General features: G+C 41.3%; 1 protein-coding gene across 1 annotated transcript in view; it reads right to left on the bottom strand.

Moving 5' to 3' along the window:
* Positions 1-22,048, bottom strand: part of LOC126175854 (zinc finger protein Helios-like) — a 72,663-nt gene that overhangs the window by 5,793 nt on the left and 44,822 nt on the right. Inside the window, exon 4 of the mRNA XM_049922860.1 lies at positions 13,608-13,916. Within this exon, the coding sequence (XP_049778817.1) occupies positions 13,608-13,916 (309 nt within the window). The remainder of the gene's footprint in view (positions 1-13,607; positions 13,917-22,048) is intronic.

Below are 22,048 nucleotides of genomic sequence, written 5' to 3'. Positions count from 1 at the left end.
TATCCCACTTCTTTGCGTATTGATTCTTCCTGGCTAATGTCTTGAACTTCAGCCTACTCTTCATCACTACTATATTGTGATCTGAGTCTATATCTGCTCCTGGGTACACCTTACAATCCAGTATCTGATTTCGGAATCTCTGTCTGACCATGATGTAATCTAATTGAAATCTTCCCGTATCTCCCGGTCTTTTCCAAGTATACCTCCTACTCTTGTGATTCTTGAACAGGGTATTTGCTATTACTAGCTGAAACTTGTTACAGAACTCAATTAGTCTTTCTCCTCTTTCATTCCTTGTCCCAAGCCCTCCTCTTTCATTCCTTGTCCCAAGCCCATATTCTCCCGTAACCTTCTCTTCTACTTCCCCTACAACTGCATTCCAGTCGCCCATGACTATTAGATTTTCATCCCCCTTTACATACTGCATTACCCTTTCAATATCCTCATACACTTTCTCTATCTGTTCATCTTCAGCCTGCGACATCAGCATGTATACCTGAAGTATTGTTGTCGGTGTTGGTCTGCTGTCGATTCTGATTAGAACAACCCGGTCACTGAACTGTTCACAGTAACACACCCTCTGCCCTACCTTCCTATTCATAACAAATCCTACACCTGCTATACCATTTTCTGCTGCTGTTGATATTACCCGATACTCATCTGACCAGAAATCCTTGTCTTCCTTCCACTTCACTTCACTGACCCCTACTATATCTAGATTGAGCCTTTGCATTTCCTTTTCAGATTTTCTAGTTTCCCTACCATGTTCAAGCTTCTGACATTCCATGCTCCGACTCGTAGAACATTATCTTTTTGTAGATTATTCAATCTTTTTCTCATGGTAACCTCCCCCTTGGCAGTCCCCTCCCACAGATCCGAATGGGGGACTATTCTGGAATCTTTTGCCAATGGAGAGATCATCATGACACTTCTTCAATTACATTGATCATTGCTGATTCTTCCGCCTTTAGGGGCAATTTCCCACCCCTAGGACAAGAGAGTGCCCTGAACCTCTATCCGCTCCTCCGCCCTCTTTGACAAGGCCGTTGGCAGAATGAGGCTGACTTCTTATGCCGGAAGTCTTCGGCCGCCAATGCTGATTATTTATCAAAATTTAGGCAGTGGCAGGGATCAAACCCAGGCACCAAAGACATTTTGATTATGAATCAAAGATGCTACCCCTAGACCACTGCTATTAACGCAATAATTAATACAAGTTTCAATGTGTCCTCTGGCTAGTGTAGTAAGCCAGCGAACAAGTAAAGGTACGCAAGTCCTTGACAAGTTCAGCATAGACAGACCTGGATCACAGCTGAGAGTTGGGCCTTTTGAGAGGAATGAGACTTCTGTAGGGGTCAAGCATATAATGGGAACATTGACAATGTTGCTGTGAGCCAGATGTAGGTGTTCCAGAGCAGTGTGTTTATGGAGCAAGAAGGAAGTTCCCATGGATGTGGGATAAGAGCAGATGGGTAAGGCAGGGCCTAGGAGCTGGTGGAAGGCTTTGATGGGAGTGGTGGTTCTTTGGGAGCTATTGCTACTCAAAGGTGGGGGTAAGATTTATATAACATTTGTTGTATTCCATGGATCTGGGGCATAAAATAAGTCAAGTACATACATTTTATTTAAGTGCAATACAATAGGGACAGATTTCTGGGATGCAGCAAGAAGTCAAAATGTACATTTTTTTTTAAGTCTAATAAAATGAGATGATTTAAAATTATGAATTAGTGATAATATCAATAACCTAAACTAATAATTCTGGAATGTCAGTGGAGATACTCTTCACTGAAGCAGGAGTAACTGCTCAACAGAAAGTATTTTGATTTCACCTTAACCACCATTACACTTACGAGATTTATTATCCCGTTATAGGTTGTTGAATGTATGTGTACCCTTATGTCTGACCCCTTTCTGTATTAACTTTAAAGTCTAGAAGTCTTTGTAGGTTGTTGTTATTGGTCCCAATATTATATTCATACTTCACTCTTCACACTATTTTTTGACAAAAGAGGAACAGAATTTCACTCTCAAAGTATTTACATTCTACTAGAACTTTCATACAAAATTATATGTATTGTAGATGTTCTGCCAGATGTTCTATAACTAATACCAGATGCAGATAAAAAATCTACTCACCAAGTGGCAGCAGAACACACACAAAAGGTTATAATTAGGCAAGCTTTCAGAGACAGTGGCTCCTCCTTCAAGCAGATGGATTGAAAGGGAAAGAAGAGGGGTGAAGCAAAAGGAATTGCCTGGTAATTACCACTCATTTCTGGAAACTGCATTTTGTTTTCTGCCAATTCTCAGTCACATTGTACATGCTTCCTGCTGCACAGTCTCCAATATTCTCTGCTTCTTCAATAATTTTAAGTTTAGCTGTGTATGAACAATAATGAGAGCTTGTAGCCATTATAACAACTATACACACTGTTAATACTTTACTTCTAATGTGCCACTGATGTATCACAGATTGGGGCCACATCACTATCGTATAATGGGATCTGTTGTTGGAGGTGGAGCAGTAACAACCTTATTATAATTAATCTGCACACCCCAGTTTTCATCCTTGAATTTGGCGGAAAAAAAGTGTAGATTATTCAAATTTTTATGCTAGTCTAATCCTGTCTATGTGTTCTCTAAGGGAGTGATACTTATATATATATTCCTAAACTCATCACTTAAAGTTTCTTCTAGAAATTTTCCAAGTAGGTTTTTGTGGGAAAGTTTGCATCTACCTATAACCATCATCCAGTTCAGTTCTTTCAGCATCTTTTGGCACTCTCCCATGGGACGAACAGACCTGTGACCATACAGGCTGCCTTTCTTTGTATTCATTATGTATCCACTGTTAGTCCTATTTAGTACAGATCCCACAATATTCCAGGTTTGGTTGTACAAGTGTTTTGTATGCAGTTTCCTTTGTAGTCTGACTGCACTTTCCTAGGACTCTACCAATGAAGTGCAGTTTCCATCTTCTTTACCCATGATTGACATTAAGTGATCATTCCATTCATATCCCTACAAATTGTTACACCCAGGTACTTGTATACGTTGACCAATTCCACCTCTGACTAACTGATATTGTAGTCATAGGATAGCATGTGTTTTTTATGAAGTGCAAATTTTTACATGTCCGAACATTTAAAGCAAGTTGAAAATATTTGCACCAATCTGAAATCTTATCAAAATTTGTCTGATTATTTGTGCAGATTGTTTCAGACTGTACTTCTTCACAGAAAACTGAATCATTTGTGAAAAGTCTGATGTTAATACTAATATTGTCCACAAGATAATTAATACACTACAGAATAGCAAGAGTTCCAACACATTTCCCTGGGGCACACCTGAAGTTGCTTCTTCATCCTTTGATTACTCTCCACTCCAGATAACTTACTGCACCCTCCCTACCAAAATATCTTCAATTCAGTCACAAATTTATCTATCCTATATAATCACACTGTTGATAATAAATGCTTTTCAGAAATTGAGAAATACTACATCTACCTGACTGCCTTGATCCATGGCTTTCAGTATATCATGTGAGAAAAGTGTGACTTGGGTGTCACACAATTGAGCTTTTTAAAATCCATGTTGGAAGGCATGAAGGAAGTCGTTCTGTTTAATATACTCCTTTACTGTGTAGAGGTGGTTGACCACAAAATCCTTCATGGTTGATATGAAATTGCTTCTGCCAGTTATTATTTTGGTGGATTTGGGTAATGCATTATGGAGTTTGATGTCAGGATGGAGTATGCCTTTTTGTAATAATGCTCTATTTGTCTGTTGTTCATGTACATCATTTACGTGTCTTGTGTGTTAGCTATGTACAGATTAATTACATGTGGCATGTGGAATGTTACTGTCAAATTTTCCTTTCATAATAATTACATTTTCCAGTACATAATTACACAGAAATGGTAGTATTTAATTTTTTGAAATAGCTGCCTGCATGATGATCTTTAGTCTACTCATTCCATTAGTCTAATAATCATTTTCTATAATCTAAATGATTTCAGTCTTGGGTACTGACTGTGCCATTTATTTAATGTGTTACCTTTATGAGCTTTTTTATTTCATGGAAGTATGATTTAATCCAGTTATGTGCTGCTCCCCTAATACCACAATTCAGAATCTTACTAAGTAATTTATCATTACTGCTAGTATTGAAGGATTTTGATTAAGTTTAGGAATGTGGTCAAGGAATGTTCCTGCCTATCTAGGCCCTGTAGCATTTCATTTAGGAAAGAAAATATCACTGTTTTGGTAGACTGTTTTTCTGTCCTAAAACCATATTGTGATTCTCTTTTATTTTATACTTACTTAAAAAAATCAGAAAGTGTTTTATAAATTGTTGAAAATATAGACAGTAGCAACATGATACTTTAAACCCAGGAGGTGTTCATATCCTGTCCTCATTTCTGGGGTTAGTTTTAGAGTTAAATTTTCCATCTATAATGTCTGTTTTATAAATCCCTTCCAAATTTTCTTCCCATATTTTCTGTCTAAATAGAGTGAGTGAGTTATCATTTGTGATTCTATGATCAGGATGTAACAGATCAGTATATTTTACTGTCAACATTTGACCAACATGATCAGATAAACCATGGACTACTGCTTTTATATCCAAATTGTGGTAACAGTATGTAAACAGAAAATGACAATGACTGCTGCACTACATCCTTAAGTCATTGTAGAGAACTTTGCTGTGCTACATAATCCATAGCTGGATCTCAATAAGTCCAGTCATCCTTGTTCAGAACTATCTGACAAGATCAATATTAAAGTATCCCCAACAATGATTCTTCTGCTCAGTCTGCCTAAGCTCATTTTAACAGTCTCTCGCTGCTTTACGAAACATAAAGTATTTCCTGTTGGCAGCTATTAAAATTTAAGTATTATTATTGTGACAGCATTTAGGGAGCTGTTGAAAATAATACTCATTAACATGCTGATTTAGAGTGACCTCCATGGCTTCCATAGTAGGCACCTCAGTTATTTAGAGGATTCTTTAGTGCCTTCCCCAGAGCTACATACACGTGGCCATTCCATTTTAAATTGATCCTGACAGTTACTGCTAGATAATTGACAGTTGTGGCTGATTCTAGTAGCTCATTGCTGACTGTGTATTCAAATGACATTGGGTCTTTTTGCCTACAGATATGAATAAAAGGAGAAATATTTAACAAAGATACTGCAAACAGCAAAGAACAAAAAAATAGAAAACATAAAATGGGACAAGACAGGTATTGGGAAGAAGGTGACAGTTTCAGGCAAAGGGTAAAGGGATCATACTAGAATACGCTGAATTAAAGATACCTTGTCAGCAATGAAAATTAGTCTATCAAAACAACTAAAAGCTGTAACAAAGCTGGTGGATTCCTTCCAGTTGTTATGTCTTTCTTCCCCCCTCCCCGCCGAAGTAAATATTACTTTTTTCAAATTTCATGATTTTTCAATTCTGTCATTTATATGGCATGTGCCCAGTACCTAAAGATTTTGAAGATTGTCTCAGGGTTTGTCCAACATAACTTTATTGTCTATTACATTCCTTTGATTTTCAGAAGTTAATGAGCTAATTAGTCTGCCACAACAACTGTGTTAATTACAAAATGTCAGTAATTTCAAATCTCATTGTCACTGTTTTTCTGCAAACATGCACATAATTACTAACTTCTTGATAAAATATATGAAAAAGCTATATAAATAACTAAAGCATTCATACAATCAGTCATGAAAATATATTAGCAACATATTTCACAGGAACCAAGATCCCTAGTCAACACATTGTTAGTGAAATAGAATCCCATATTTAGGCAAACTAACCAATGTAATTCAACAGATATTATTGTAGTATCTGAAAGTCCTTCTGAAAATGAATCACCCTCTACTATTCAGTTACTCAGAAATGTAAATCTTTAATTGTAACATACAAAAATCCTGTAAACAACAACAGCTAACTCCAGTTTTCATTATTGTAAATTTATAAAAAGCATATGTTGGAAGCCATTTTCAGTCAATCTGTGTTGAGTTTAAAAGCAGTAATACTTGTGTTTGCTTACTATTTTAAATGATTAATTGATCAGTGAGTGTATAATTAATTTCATGGACTATGTTAATCATCCAAAACTAATTAATACAAACTGTGACAACAGACCACGCTATGACCAGCATTAATTACTGTCCACATCGTGTTCATACCTATTTGAAGGTTGGATCTAAGGGCAGTGATGTAAGAATTTTGATTAGTGATTCGTTCACCACACTTGAACATTTGTGAATAGTTACTTTAGTGTCACATTACTGCATGCGAACAACCACATTATAGAGCACCAACGAAGTGTAGTCACTGGCTATCTGTTTATCCGTGCATAATTTAAATAGAAGAAACTCAATTAGGCCATAAGCAATAGGTTATCCAACATCTAAGTGCAAGTAAAGTGTTTGAACTGTAGACTACATCACTGACAACAGCCTACTTTTTCAGTCAGATTCAACAGAGGTGCAACTAACAATGGCATATTTGTACAGGTTACAAAACAATAAAGATACAAAGAGGATGAAACTGGAACTTATGTTGACTAAACACCACATTTTTTCCAATTAAAGTTTGCTGTATGCAATCTGACCACCTGTGGAGTGTGTACCTGCAGTGGTGAGAACTGTTTGCCCAGTAGGCTGAATGTCTCACAAAGGCTTTCACAGACAGGTGTTATCCCACAAGCCTAATCAGCAAACAACAGAATAATTAACAACAAAAAGTATTCAATGATCCAGGCCATTGGTGGCTGTACCTCCCAAAACACTAGACTTATTGTGTGGTTCAGGTTTATTGATATCTTCATGAAGTGGCCTCAAGGCCAAGTCACCCTATCCTCATTCCTCCACAGCCTCAACATCTTCTTCCCCATCCATTTCACTTGCCCTTCTTCAGCCCAGCATGCCATCTTTCTGGCGTTGACCTTCACCTCTTTGATGGCTCCATCCAAACCTCTGTCCATATTAAGTCCATTAACTGTCAACAGTATCTGCTTTTGACAGCTGTCCCCTTTCCCCACCATAAAATGCTACCATGCAACCTGACCACCTGTGGAGTGTGTACCTGCAGTGATGAGAACTGCTTGCCCAGCAGGCTGAAGGTCTCACAAAGGCTTTCACAGACAGGTGTTATCCCACAGGCCTAATCAGCAAACTCTTCTGATGTGATGTCCTCATACACCCCTAACGCTTCCACAATCCTCAAGAATCAGCTGCAAGGGAGCACCTCCCTCATTATCCACCATCAGCCCAGACGGAAGCAACTGAACAAGTCCTTCTCCAGGGTTTCGACCATTTATTATGATGGCCAGAAATTAAGAACATCCTATCCATGACCCTTCCCACCCCTCCTAAATTGGTATTCTACCACACAAACAACATGCACAACATCCCGGTTAATCCCTATTCCATTCTCACTCCCAATGCATTGCCAAAGGAGTAAAGTACATGTGGAAGAACCAGGTGCAAGACCTCCCCAATTCACCCCCCCACCCCCACCCCCCATATCCTACTTCAGTTCTGCCACACATTTACCCTACCCCATCACTCATCAGAGGCAAGGAAATCTCTGAAAGCAACCATGTCATATACCAGCTCCCCTGCAATTTCTGTACAGCATTTTGTGTGAGCATGACCACCGACTAGCTGTCCACCAGAAATGATGGCCACCACTACACTGTGGCCGAGAGCAGAGTTGACCAACCAGTGGTGGAACACACTGCTGAGCACACCGTGCTAGAGCTAAATGGCTGCATCACAACCTGTGCCATCTGTTTCCTACTCCCCAGCACCAGCTTTTCTGAACTCTGCAGATGGGAGTTATCCTTGCAACATATTCTTTGCTCCCGTAATCCTCCTGGCTTCAATCTCCACTAACCCCCTGGACCCGCACCCTCTACCCAACAGTTTCTGACTCCTCTGTTGTGTCATCACCTCCAAATTTACGTCATCATTTTTGTGGAGTGCACAAAAATCACCAGCCTTGGTGCACATGCACCTGCTGCCTCTCCCTCCCACATTGCTATCCTGCACACTTGCTGCCTCCTTCTGAACCACTAACTTCCCCTGCCTAAACCCTCTTCCTGCTGCCTTCTCTCTCTCTCTCTCTGTCTGCCCTGTTTGACATAACCTCTTACTCCAGTCCATTGGCCAAACTGCAGTCCCAGCACAATCAGTGCAATGTAGCTGCACAGGTGTGTGTGTGTGTGTGTGGGGGGGAGGGGGGGGGGGGGGGGGGGGAGGCACTTGGCACTTGTGTGCTCAAATCGCACTACAGGATTCGTCCAAAAGCTAGAAAAGTTTGCATTCTTCTTTGTGTGCCCATCAACTACTCAATGCTCCCACTATTTGGAGAATTAGTTACAACAGCATGATAAAAGAAACTATCCTCAAGCTAAGTATTTTAGAAGCATTCAATTAAGATTGAATATTCAAATGAATGAAATGTTTTATGAAGTATCAGCTAATGCTTGGCCTGAGGAAATACCAAATTAACAATTACGCAACAAATTGTTTAACATGAATTTTCAATTTCTTCATGGCACCAGAAAAGTATTCTTTTGGAACTGTCTAGGGTTTGTCAGTCAGTCATAGTCATGTGAGTGTACCCAATCAAATCAAGTCTTCAACACTTTGGCTTGCATCATTTTTGGCAACAGGAAATAGTCGATATGTGACAAAAAGTAGTGGATAAGGTGAACAGTGTAATGTTGATTTTCAGCAAGGAATTACCTACTGATTCAACGAAAGAACCAGGCAGGAAACCTATCGCTCAGTGGAATCAAATTAACAAGTATTTTACAGAAAGGATAGATTGCTACTCATCACATAGAGGAGGCACTGAGTCGCAGATTGGTACAATCAATAATAGTGCTAGAAATGCTCAGCTTTCAGACTATGTCCTTTATCAGATGTAGGAAAAAAAATAAAAATAAAAACACACACCGCCAGTGTTGCACCCAGAATGTAAAGCGTCTCTGCAACTGTGTCTGTGGTGAGCATCAGTCTAGCTGGGGTAGGTAGTGAAGGTATGGACGAGGTGTGGGACAGGGAGCGGGATGGATAGCAGGGAAGAGGCAGAAGGTGTTAGTGCTGCATGTGGGAGTGTGCAGGAATATGTGAGGACATGATAGGGCTGCTAGATGCAGTATCAGGAGGCTGTGCCATGGGCATTGGGAGGCTGGAAGAATGGAGAAGTAGAGAGGGGGAAATGACTAAGTACATGTGTTGAGATAGAAGATATGTGTAGTGTATGTATAGAGTTAGAATAGGAACATGGAAGAGGATAGGCAAGCAGAGGACAGGGACTAGTAAAGGTTGAGGCTAGGGCTATGGGAATGAAGGATATGTTGCAGGGACAGTTGCCACTGCACAATTCACAAAAGCTGCACACAATGCAGTTGGCACGGGAGGTGAAGCAGTTGTTAAAATGAAGCTCATCGTGTTGGGTGGCATGCTCAGCAATTGGAAGGACCAGATGTCCCTTGGCCATAGTTTGCCAGTGGAAATTTTTGTGGACAGACAGCTTGTTACCAGTCATGCGATCATAGGCTGTGGCACATTGTACGTCACACTGCTGCTTTCACCGGTGGCCCTGCCATTTCTGTAGAAGGAGATGCCTGTTATAGTAGTGGAGTACATGGTAGTGGGAGGATGTAAAGGACGGGCCTTGCATCTACGTTTATTGCAGGGATGTAAGCCATGAGGCACGGGCTTGGAAGCAGGGGTGGAGTAGAGTCAGACAAGAATAATGCATAGGTTGAGGGGGCAGTGGAATACGACTCAGAGAAGGGTGGGTAGGATAGTGGGGAAGATATTTTTCGTTTCAGGGCAAGATGACAGGGTGTCGAAACCCCCGGTGGAGAAAGTGATACAGTTCCTCCATTCCCCGGTGGTACTAGGTTGCAAGAGGAGTGCTGCTTTGTGGCCAGAGAGTGGTATGTGAGGGATGGTAGGTGACTTGGAAGACAAGGCACAGGAGATCAGCTTCTGGGCAAGGCTGGGAGGATAATTTCGGTCTATGAAGGTCCAGTGAGACCCTTGGCATATTTGGAGAGGGGCTACTCGCAACAGTTGGTGGAATGACCTTGGGTGGCAAAGCTGTGTGGAAGGGGCTACTTGGTGTGAAATGGGTGGCAACTGTCAAAGTGGAGATATTGTTGGTGGTTGGAGGTTTGATGTGGATGGAGGTACTGACGTAGCCATCCTTAACGTGTAGGTTGACACTGAGGAAGCAGTTTGTATGGACTGAGGAGGGCTTGGTGAAGCAAACAGGGAAGACAGTGTTTAGGTTCTGGAGGAATGTGCATAGGGTGTCATCACCCTCAGTACAGATCATGAAGGTGTCATCAATGAATCTGAACTAGGTAAGAGGTTTAGCATTCTGGATGGTTAGGAAGGATTCCTCTAGATGGCTCACGAATAAGTTGTTATAGGCTGGTGCAATGTAGGTGCCCACTGCTGTACCATGGATATTCTTGTAGGTGAGACTTCAAAGGAGAAGTAATTGTGTGTGGGGATATAGTTGGTCAAGGTGACCAAGAAAGAGGTTGTATGTTTGTGGTCAATCAGGCAATGAAAAATGTAGTTTTCAGTAACGACAAGACTATGGGCACAGGGGATGTTAATGTAGAGGGAAGTGCTATCAACAAACGTGAGCAGCGTGCTAGATGGTGAAGGAACACGAACTGTGAAGAGTTGGTGAAGGAAATGGTTGGTGTCCTTCACATAGGAGGGTAGGTTACAGGTAATAGGATGTAGGTGATGGTCTGCCAGGGCAGATATTCTCTCTATCCGGGCACTGTAACTAGCCACAATAGGGCATCCAGGCTGGTTGGGTTTATGTATTTTAAGAAGCATGTAGGAGATGGGAGTGCGGCGGGTGGTGGGGGATGATGAGGGGGGTTCTGAGAAGAGGTCTTGAGATGAGTCCAAGGATTTGAGGAGGGACAGGAGATTGTGCTGTATTTCTGAGATGGGGTCACTATGGCAGGGCTTGTATATGGACATATCTGACAGCTAACAGAGTCCCTCAGCTAGGTAATCCTTTTGGTTCATAACCACAGTTGTGGAGCCTTTGTCGACAGACAGGATTATAAGTTCAGAATCAGTTTTTAGGTGGTGGGTCACAGTTATTTCTATGGATTCTTGGTTGGATTCCATACTGAGGAATTTGGGGAATGACGAGGAGTTAAGTTTTGAGGTTAGGAAATTGTGGAAAGTTAACAGGGGATGGTTTAGGGGCAGTGGGGGCGGGGAGGTGGATCAGAGTTAGATTGAAGACTAAATTGAGTCAGGCAGGGCAAAATATTGATTTTGGATTGAGTATAATTAGTAGGGCTCGTGGTGAGAAAGCATTTCTACAAGGAGAGAAGGTATTTAATAAGCCCAGCATGAGGACTGATTTTTCTGTGATACTGAGGGTTTTGGCACCAGGTTCACGACTGCTGCAAGTCTGCTTAGGTTCTGGATTCTGCAGGGTAGCTGGAGGGAGTTTCTGAGTGTGTGGTAGATGTAATATGTCTGCAAGGCAGGGTTTGTCGGCTATGAAGGGTTGTGGGAGAGGTCTGATGGGATCTTGTAGTGGCAGTGGATAGTAGTACAAGGTGTGAGTATGAGGTGAACAGATTGGATAATTTTATGAGGTAGCATTGTGCATGCTGCTCTAGTGCAGGAATTTGGGATTACAGAGTATGAGAATTTTATGAACAGAAAGGAGGTAGTGTAGGACTGATATGGTTTTGCGAGACTAGTTTAATGAGGGCTATGGGCTGATAGAATTCAAATAGAGGTCATTTGTAGAGGGAGGGGTTGCAGCTGGTGGTAAGGCCATTTGGAGGCATCCCATGAGCTACACAATGCAGGAGCAGTATATGGGAATGGGTTCTGGTTAGGGGTAGGAAGACATTTCTGTATTGGTGCAGATGGAAGGTGCAAGGACACATAATGGGAAAAAAATTAAAAATATATAACACCACCTAAAACATGTGGGAAAGTCACTAAAAGGACAAAATGGATGAATTATAGTGAAAGAAGATGAAACCTGATTACGTAGGATCTTTAGTGAAAACCAAAAGTGAAACAATAAATAAAAAGTTGGTAATTTAATGAGGTGCATGTTAGTGGGTGGATATATGTGAAGAGAGGGGGCAGCTGGTATAATTGGATAACTGGATTAGGCAGTACAGGAAAAAACATGAAAATACCTGAGGGTGAGTGGAGGTAGTGGGATTAATTTGTAAGGCCAAGGGTAATTATACTGGCAGAAAGAATGTGGAACACAATGGGTAGGACCTACAATCTATGGGGGCATGTAGCCCTGTGTTGTGCATGTTCAAGACAGTTGATACAGGATGACTTGGAAGTCAGAGCTTCACAGGCTGAATTTTAAGCAGCGGAAAGCATGTTCAGTTTGAAAGATGGCAATAAAGCACAGGCAAATAGAGAGAGAAAAGGACAGGCACAGAGTAATGTAATGTGATACAGAACAGTAACAAAGGGAACAGCACTTGGTTTGGGATAGAAGGCAAACTGTTAGGCAAAATCAAACAATGGGAAGTTTAGAATGAACTTTCCATTGTTTGACAAGTATTTTAATACTTCCTGATAGAATTTATTATTACTGTTCTACCTGGACACCCCCTAATCTCCATTTTTTGAAATTGCAGTTTTTCCAGTCATGGAGATGCTACATTAGCCTATTCAGAACTCTGACATTTTACATGAGGACCATAGATAAAACACGAAGTCTAGTCACAAGTAATAATTGTGTCTAAGAATTTCTCATCATAGTCAATCATGAATAACAAGTACTGATTATGGGACTCAACTATTCATTTGCTCCTGTATCAGGGCATTTGGAACATGGCTTGCACCCAGTTTCTTATTGTCTTCTCATAAGATCCACAAAACCACTGGGTTGGGGATGTTTAGCATTCCTCTTACCTCTGATTTTTCTGATCCAAGTTCTCATTGGCTGACCACTTTGTTCATCATCCCTCACTGTCTTCTGACTGTCACAAAACATTTGTGCCATTTAGTAACAGTTATCCTACTTAGTACCAACACACTGAACACTGTCTGAATCAGTTCATCTCTTCTTGTTGTTGGAAGCTCAACTTTGCAGCAACAGTCTGTTGCTAAATCCAATGTTTGTCTTCCTTCTCCATCTCAAAGTCACACACATACACAAACCAGGTTATACAAGACATCCAAATGCCTATCAATATGGCTGTTCGAAATGGTGCAAGCTACAAAGTCCAAAAGTTGTGTGATAAATAAGGTTAATAGGAAGGCTGCAAAGAAATCAGTGCTGGGAAATTATCAAGAGCACTGTGTACAGTCATCAGGATTAGTGCAAGAAACTACCCAAAGTATGATTTCCACTTCATGACAGTGTACATACAATAGGTTTCCCTGAACATTGTGCAACAAAAATAAAAAAAAATATATTTTCTTTAACTTTGAATGAAGAATCATTGTGGAAACCAATTAAGTGATTTACATAACATTTAGCATGCATGTGACTAAGATGTTTAAATGCTAGAACTGAAAGCATTGGAGCTTACCTTTACAAGACTTGGAATGCCAGTTGAAGATGCAGACTGGAAGTGCACCTGCCCATCAGGTGTTGTTGTGCTTAGATTGACAGGCAGTGGCCCAGGATCAGCAGCTGACACTGGTTCTTGCTTGATGGGAATAAGTGAAATGGAAGGTGCCACAGCCACACTTTCTGCATCTTTTCCATTATGACTACTGGATGGTGCATTGGAGTTGGAGTCTGCTGAATGTGGTGATCCAGGACATGGGCAGTCTCCATTAAGATGCTGGGACGATGATTGACTTTCAGAGACTGACTGGGACAAAGGCTGCTCACACTGCAAGAATAAACTCAGTTTTTGATATGTCATTATTGTTTGAGGTGGAAATAGGACAGAAAGTCATATACTCTCACAACATAAAAAGTATTGAACAAATCAGACAAAGAAATTATAAATCACATTAATATCTTTGGAATTTATTATTGCCACAACAAAAATAACTAAGGCCATCTTTTCCATTATAGCTATATTATCAAAAAGGGGAACACATTCTGAAAATAATTACAATCAACACACTTAAGCAAATAATTCTGTACTTGATATATAATTATAATTGCTTTCCAGGTTAAGCAATAAAAATATTATGTAGACTTGTAACAAAATAGCCTGGAATTCTCACATTTACAAATCAGCACATGTTCTATTTCAACATCAGTTATGGCTAATGATAAATGTTAGTTTCCAGTAAAATGTGATATACATGATTTCCATCTGATCTTTGAATCACAGTCTATGTTACAAAACAAATTCCTTAACTTGGTACATAAATTTTCAATAAGCTGCCCACATGTGTGCACCAGGAATTATGAAACTGCAAAAATTCCAAAATAAAATATAACTGTATACTTATTAGACATCTCTTCTACACATTATGAATGTCTGCAAAACCACATTAACATTTCAGGAAACAATATTCATTGGAAACTAAACTCCACTTACACAATAGACAATAAATGTTACATTTCAACAGTATTTGATGCAGACCTACTCATAAAGTAATTGTTAAGAATATAATACATCTACATCTGCATCTACATACATACTCTTTATGGCGCCTGGCACTATGGGTCATTTTCTTTTCTGTCACAGTCGTAAACAAAACAATGGAAATATGACCATCAATATGCCTCCATACTAGCCCTAGTCTCTCTAATCTTATCTTCACTGTCATTATGTGGAATGTACACTGGTGGCAGTAAAACTGTTCTTCAGTCAGCCTCAAATGCCAGTTCTCTAAATTTTCTCAATAGTGCTCCTTGAAAAGAACATCACCTTCCCTCCAGTGATTTCCATCTCAGTTCCCGAAGCATCTCTGTGATACTTTCTGTTGTTCAAACCTATCGGTAAAAAATCTAGCAGCCTGCCTCTGAATTACCTCAATGTCTTCCTTTAATCCTACCCGATGCAGCTCCCAAACACTTGAACAGTACTCTATGTGAGACGCTAATTTATAGCTATTTCAGATATAAATATACGTGAAGACTGCAAGATAATTACATATTATTAAACAAATGCAGAAGAATATATTTTTGTCCAATAATCAATATAATTTGCCAACTTCGCTAAGATCACGATAAGAAAAACTTGCAATTACACCCTTGGCATTTGTTTTCAAATTTCACCTGGAAATGTTAATGATGATGTTGAATGTGCCAGCATTACTGACCAGCTGTAGTTGGTTTGTGTTTCCATGTGTGTGCATAGTGATTGTACATACTTTTAAACAGCGATCAATCTTGTTCCTTTAGTAGAAGTAACTTCTGGAGTGCCACTGGAAAGTGTGATGGACCCTCACTGTTCATGTTGTAAATCAGCATGGCAGACAATATTAACAGTATACTTAGACTTGTTGCAGATAATGCAGTTATCCATAAAGAAGTACAAAATGGTACACAGATTGGCAACATGCTTTAAATATTCAGAAATGTAAAACTGGACACTTCACAAAACACAAAAACATAGTATAACAACAGTATCACTGAGTCACAACTGGAATCAGTCAACTCATGCAAATGTCTGGGAATAACAATGTGTGCTGATATAAAATGGAATGTTCACATAAGCTCAATAGCAAGTGAAGTATGTGGCAAATTTTGGTTCATTGGTAGGATACTGGAAAACTGTAGTTATTCTACAAAGCAGATTGCTTACAAAACACATGTGCAACCCACCTTAGAATATTGCTCAGATGTGAGAGGGACCATAACAAATATGACAAGCACAGGATACTGAATGTATATAAAGAAGAGCATAACGGAATTGCTAAAAAACTGAACTGGGAAACACTAGAAGACAGATGTTAACTATCCTGCAAAATTCTATTTACAAAGTTTCAAGAACGAATATTCATTAAGGGATCTAGAAATATACTACAGTCCCCTACATATCACTCCTATAGATACTACAAAGACAAGACTAGACTAAGTAAAGAGCACACAGAGGCATTTAGACACTTATTCTTCCTGCACTCCACGTGCAAATGGAACAGGAAGAAACCTTTATACGTGGAGCAATTGTTAGTACCCTCTGCCATGCATTCACAGTGCTTTGTAACATTACAGATGTGCATGTAATTTTGCACACAGTTCAAAGGCAGGCCATTAAATTTTGTACCACAAGATGCATTTGGCATCGAGGAAATGAGCACACCTGGAGACTAATCATTAAATGTGTTTAACTTTTGAATGAGGCCTGGTAAATCAGACCCAAGAATCTGACAATAATCATGGTCACTACCTCCAACAGTGATGACGATTCTATAGGTTCAATTCCACAAAAAATGCAGCCTAATAATCCCATACAGAAACAGGCAGCTACTGACATTTTACAAGTGTGTCACATCAAATCTTATAAATGATGATCTGAAAAAAAAGTAGCTGCAATGGTCTGAGAAAACTGATTGTTAATGAGATTGTGACTGCTTTTTCTAAATGTCATGTATATGACCTAATTTTCTTCACAGAAAGAACTATTATGGAACACATGTACTTGGATGCTGGTTAAATCCACAACCAATGCTAGAGTAGGACAAGAGTTCATTTTCCAAAAAAAAGGTGACCCATTACACTGATATAAGAATGTCCTGGAACATCTAAACATACTGGTGGATGCACAATCAATTAGTTACACATCTGCCACAGACATCTTCTGCACATGACCGTTCCAGCCACCAATTTATTTAAGGTGTGGTTTATTCCCCTGGAGTTACATCCCTTCACTTCTAGTAAAAATGTCACGAAATGAGGTGCATTACTACAACCACTGACAACAACACACCAAAACACTGCAAGAGGAATCCATATTCTGATGGATATCAGCATTGTTATTGCATGATATTTCAAAAAAATTGACTCGTTATCTTCAACAGGTGCTACCTAAGACTGCTAGTTGAGTGGAATGGCTCCAGTGTTTGTACCCACACTCTTCCCCCTTCCATCATTGGTTCCAGGTATTCCCTCTTTGGGCCAGAGTGCCTGTCCGTGGGGTGGCACTCCTGTTTTCAGTTTGCAGCTAGTTCCAGGTGTTCTCTCTGCGGTCTGCTACCACTAGAAACATTTTTAGGCAATTCCTCTGTAGTTCGATGTGCAAGGCCAAGCACTGGTATTTCATCTTTAGTCCCATGCACACATTTGTACAATGGCTTTCCATTTTTGATCTGGTGTAGTTTTATGTGTTCCCTTTGCAGTCCACTTCCACTAGAAGCATCTTGCAACACTCCATCTTTGGTCCAATATGCCTGCTGCTTATCTGGAGTTTCCTTCCCATGTCTACATCCTCATTCTCCATTTTGTTGGGTTCTGCTGCTGCTACTGGTGCCCCACTGCATTTTCAGAAACTCCAGAGCAGGATTCCAGGCTCTACCAAGTAGATACCCAGTGCTCTGATTCATAAATTTTCTGTCACCTTTATCTCTATAGTGCTTCATATACCAATGTCTCAGTATCTGGAGGCCTGTGCCAGAACCCTCATTTAATTATCGTTCATGGAATGGTTGAACTCCAGACAATGCTCAGCAATGGTTGGTTGGTTTAAAAGAGGGGGGAAGGAACCAAACTGCTAGGTCATCAGTCTCTTGTTCTGAATAAAACAATGCCACAAGGGTGAGAATAAAACAAGCGAGACTGACAATACAAAACAGAGAGAATGGAAAAACCACAAGAATGACGGAATGGCAACAAATACTCAAATGGACAAAAGGGGAGGAGAAAACCACAGAAACAGGTAGAAGAGATTAAAATGAGAAAACAGATTACCATGGCTGGCTGACCACGAGAATAAAAAGGAGAAGCCAGCCCACTCTGTAACACATTAAAACCTCCGCACTAAAAGCACTATCTATGGTGGAGGACACAGAGGGAGAAAGGACATGCACTAAAACTTAGATCAAATGACAAAACTGACCCTCATGAATAAAACATAAAACTAAATCATCCGATGAGGTGTTGCCAGATAAAATTAGCAGTCAAAGTGGGATAGTGTACCAGAATATGGACCACTGTCAATTGGGCGCAGCATCAACACTGAGGTGGGTCTCCACGGTGCAGGAGATAGCCATGGGTCGCCAAAGTGTGGCCAATGTGGAGCCGACAGAGAATGACAAGAGTTCCTGTGAGAGGCACACATGGAGGACTGCCACACATTCACAGTCTCCCTAATGGCACGCAGTTTGTTGTGCGTACTGAGACTATGCCATTCCGTCTCCCAAAGCCGAAAAGCCTGGCAGCATAAAAATGAACTCAGGTCAGTTATTCAAATGCCGATCTCCATAAGTGGTTTCTGTGTAGCCTGCTTGGCCAGCCTGTCAGTAAGTTAGATGCCTGGGATTCCGACATGTCCTAGGGTCCACACAAACACCACTGAAAGACTGGACCATTCAAGGGCAAAGAAGGACTCCTGGATGGTCACAACCAAAGGATGACGAGGGTAGCACTGGTTGATAGCTTGTAGGCTGCTCAAGGAGTCAGTACAAAGAAGAAACGACTCCCCAGGGCATGAATGGATGTGCTCAAGAGCACGAGATATAGCCACCAGCTGTGCAGTGAAAACACTGCAGCCATTGGGCAAGGAATGCTGTTCAATATGTCCTCCATGGACATACATGAAGCTGACATGACCATCAGCCATCGAGCCATCGGTGTAAACCACTTCATGGCCTTGGTACATGTCAAGAATCGAGAGGAAGTGACAGTGAAGAGCCGCAGGGTGAACTGAGCTCTTTGGGCCATGCGGAAGGTCCAGGCGAAGCCGGGGCCTAGGTATACATTATGGAGGTGTACGTGAATGGACCTTGAGTATAGGTGGTAAAGGCAAGGACTCCAGTTCAGATAGAAGGGATCAGACGCGAACTGCAATTGTAAGTCCTGACCTGGATTGCCGATGCGGGAGATGAACTGCCACGGGTGGGAAAAGGAGACGGTAATTTGGAAGCGTAGGAGAAGTATGAAAATGTGAAATGTAACTGGCGAGCAGTTGCACATGCCTGACCTGCAATGAAGGGACTCCAGCTTCCGTCAGGACGTTGGTCACCGAACTCGTCCTAAAAGCTCCCGTCCCTAGTCGAATGCCACAGTGGTGCACTGGGTTGAGTAAACGCAATGCTGAGGATGCTGCTGAACCATAAACCAGACTCAAGATTATCAGTTGTAGAGTGACCCATGTGGAAACTGCGCTGGCATGGAGCCAGTAGGCCACGTGACTCCAGGCTCTGTCTCAGGCTGATACTGATCTTCGGCCGGACATGGCTTCTTGTCCTGTTCCAGAGGTTGCCCCTCAGTCTGCAAGATCCGGGCGGTCACAGAGGGTGGGCTTACTGGTAGTTGGGAGCTCCAACGTTAGGCGCGTAATGGGGCCCCTTAGGGATATGGCAGCAAGAGAGGGGAAGAAAACCAATGTGTGCATACCGGGGGGGATGTCATTCCAGATGTGTGTCGCTATGGATCGGAGGAAATCCTCTCTGGCTTCCGGTGGCTATCTGATTTGGTGAAGACTGCCAGTCTCGTTAGCAGGATGAAAGCAGAGCTCACTATCTGCAGCATTGTCGACAGGACTGACTGCGGACCTTTGGTACAGAGCTGAGTGGAGGGTCTGAATCAGAGGCTGAGACGGTTCTGCGACCGTGTGGGCTGCAGATTTCTAGATTTGTGCCATAGGGTGGTGGGGTTTTGGGTTCCACTGGATAGGTCAGGAGTCCACTACACGCAGCAAGCGGCTACACGGGTAGCACGGGTTGTGTGGCATGGACTGGGTGGTTTTTTAGGTTAGATGGCCTCGGGCAAGTACAGAAAGGGCAGCAGCTTCAAAGGGTGTGCGGCAAAGTCATGACATGCGGGGGCCAAGCAGCAATCGGTATTGTAATTGTAAACTGTCGAAGCTGCATTGGTGAAGTACCGAAACTTCAAGCGCTGATAGAAAGCACCAAAGCTGAAATCGTTATAGGTACAGAAAGCTGGGTGAAGCCAGAGATAAATTCTGCCAAAATTTTTACAAAGGCACAGACGGTGTTTACAAAGGATAGATTGCATGCAACCGGTGGTGGCGTGTTTGTCACTGTTAGTAGTAGTTTATCCTGTAGTGAAGTAGAAGTGGATAGTTCCTGTGAATTATTATGAGTGGAGGTTACACTCAAAAACCGAGCTAGGTTAATAGTTGGCTCCTTTTACCGACCTCCCGACTCAGCAGCATTAGTGGCAGAACAACTGAGAGAAAATTTGGAATACATTTCACATAAATTTTCTCAACATGTTATAGTCTTAGGTGGAGATTTCAATTTACCAGATATAGACTGGGACACTCAGATGTTTAGGACGGGTGGTAGGGACAGAGCATCGAGTGACATTATATTGAGTGCACTATCCGAAAATTACCTCGAGCAATTAAACAGAGAACCGACTCGTGGAGATAACATGTTGGACCTACTGATAACAAACAGACCTGAACTTTTCAACTCTGTAAGTGCAGAACAGGGAATCAGTGATCATAAGGCCATTGCAGCATCCCTGAATATGGAAGTAAATAGGAATATAAAAAAAGGGAGGAAGGTTTATCTGTTTAGCAAGAGTAATAGAAGGCAGATTTCAGACTACCTAACAGATCAAAACAAAAATTTCTGTTCCGACACTGACAATGTTGAGTGTTTATGGAAAAAGTTCAAGGCAATCATAAAATGTGTTTTAGACAGGTACGTGCCGAGTAAAACTGTGAGGGATGGGAAAAACCCACCGTGGTTCAATAACAAAGTTAGGAAACTACTGCGAAAGCAAAGGGAGCTTCACTCCAAGTGTAAACGCAGTCAAAACCTCTCAGACAAACAGAAGCTAAACGATGTCAAAGTTAGCGTAAGGAGGGCTATGCGTGAAGTGTTCAGTGAATTCGAAAGTAAAATTCTATGTACCGACTTGACAGAAAATCCTAGGAAGTTCTGGTCTTATGTTAAATCAGTAAGTGGCTCGAAAGAGCATATCCAGACACTCCGGGATGATGATGGCATTGAAACAGAGGATGACACACGTAAAGCTGAAATACTTAACACCTTTTTCCAAAGCTGTTTCACAGATGAAGACCGCACTGCAGTTCCTTCTCTAAATCCTTGCACAAACGAAAAAATGGCTGACATCGAAATAAGTGTCAAAGGAATAGAAAAGCAACTGGAATCACTCAACAGAGGAAAGTCCACTGGACCTGACGGGATACCAATTCGATTCTACACAGAGTACACGAAAGAACTTGCCCCCCTTCTAACAGCCGTGTACCGCAAGTCTCTAGAGGAACAGAAGGTTCCAAATGATTGGAAAAGAGCACAGGTAGTTCCAGTCTTCAAGAAGGGTCGTCGAGCAGATGCGCAAAACTATAGACCTATATCTCTGACGTTGATCTGTTGTAGAATTTTAGAACATGTTTTTTGCTCGCCTATCATGTCATTTCTGGAAACCCAGAATCTACTCTGTAGGAATCAACATGGATTCCAGAAACAGCAATCGTGTGAGACCCAACTGGCTTTATTTGTTCATGAGACCCAGAGAATATTAGATACAGGCTCCCAGGTAGATGCTATTTTCCTTGACTTCCGGAAGGCATTCGAAACAGTTCCGCACTGTCCCCTGATAAACAAAGTAAAAGCCTACGGAATATCAGACCAGCTGTGTGGCTGGATTGAAGAGCTTTTAGCAAACAGAACACAGCATGTTGTTATCAATGGAGAGACGTCTACAGACTTTAAAGTAACCTCTGGCGTGCCACAGGGGAGTGTTATGGGCCATTGCTTTTCACAATATATATATAAATGACCTAGTAGATAGTGTCGGAAATTCCATGCGGCTTTTCGCGGATGATGCTGTAGTATACAGAGAAGTTGCAGCATTAGAAAATTGTAGTGAAATGCAGGAAGATCTGCAGCGGATAGGCACTTGGTG

This window comes from Schistocerca cancellata, chromosome 3 (genome assembly GCF_023864275.1).
Source record: "Schistocerca cancellata isolate TAMUIC-IGC-003103 chromosome 3, iqSchCanc2.1, whole genome shotgun sequence".
NCBI classification, from domain to species: domain Eukaryota; kingdom Metazoa; phylum Arthropoda; class Insecta; order Orthoptera; family Acrididae; genus Schistocerca; species Schistocerca cancellata.
Note: the sequence above shows the minus strand (reverse complement) of the source record. Positions and strands in the feature narration are given on the sequence as shown.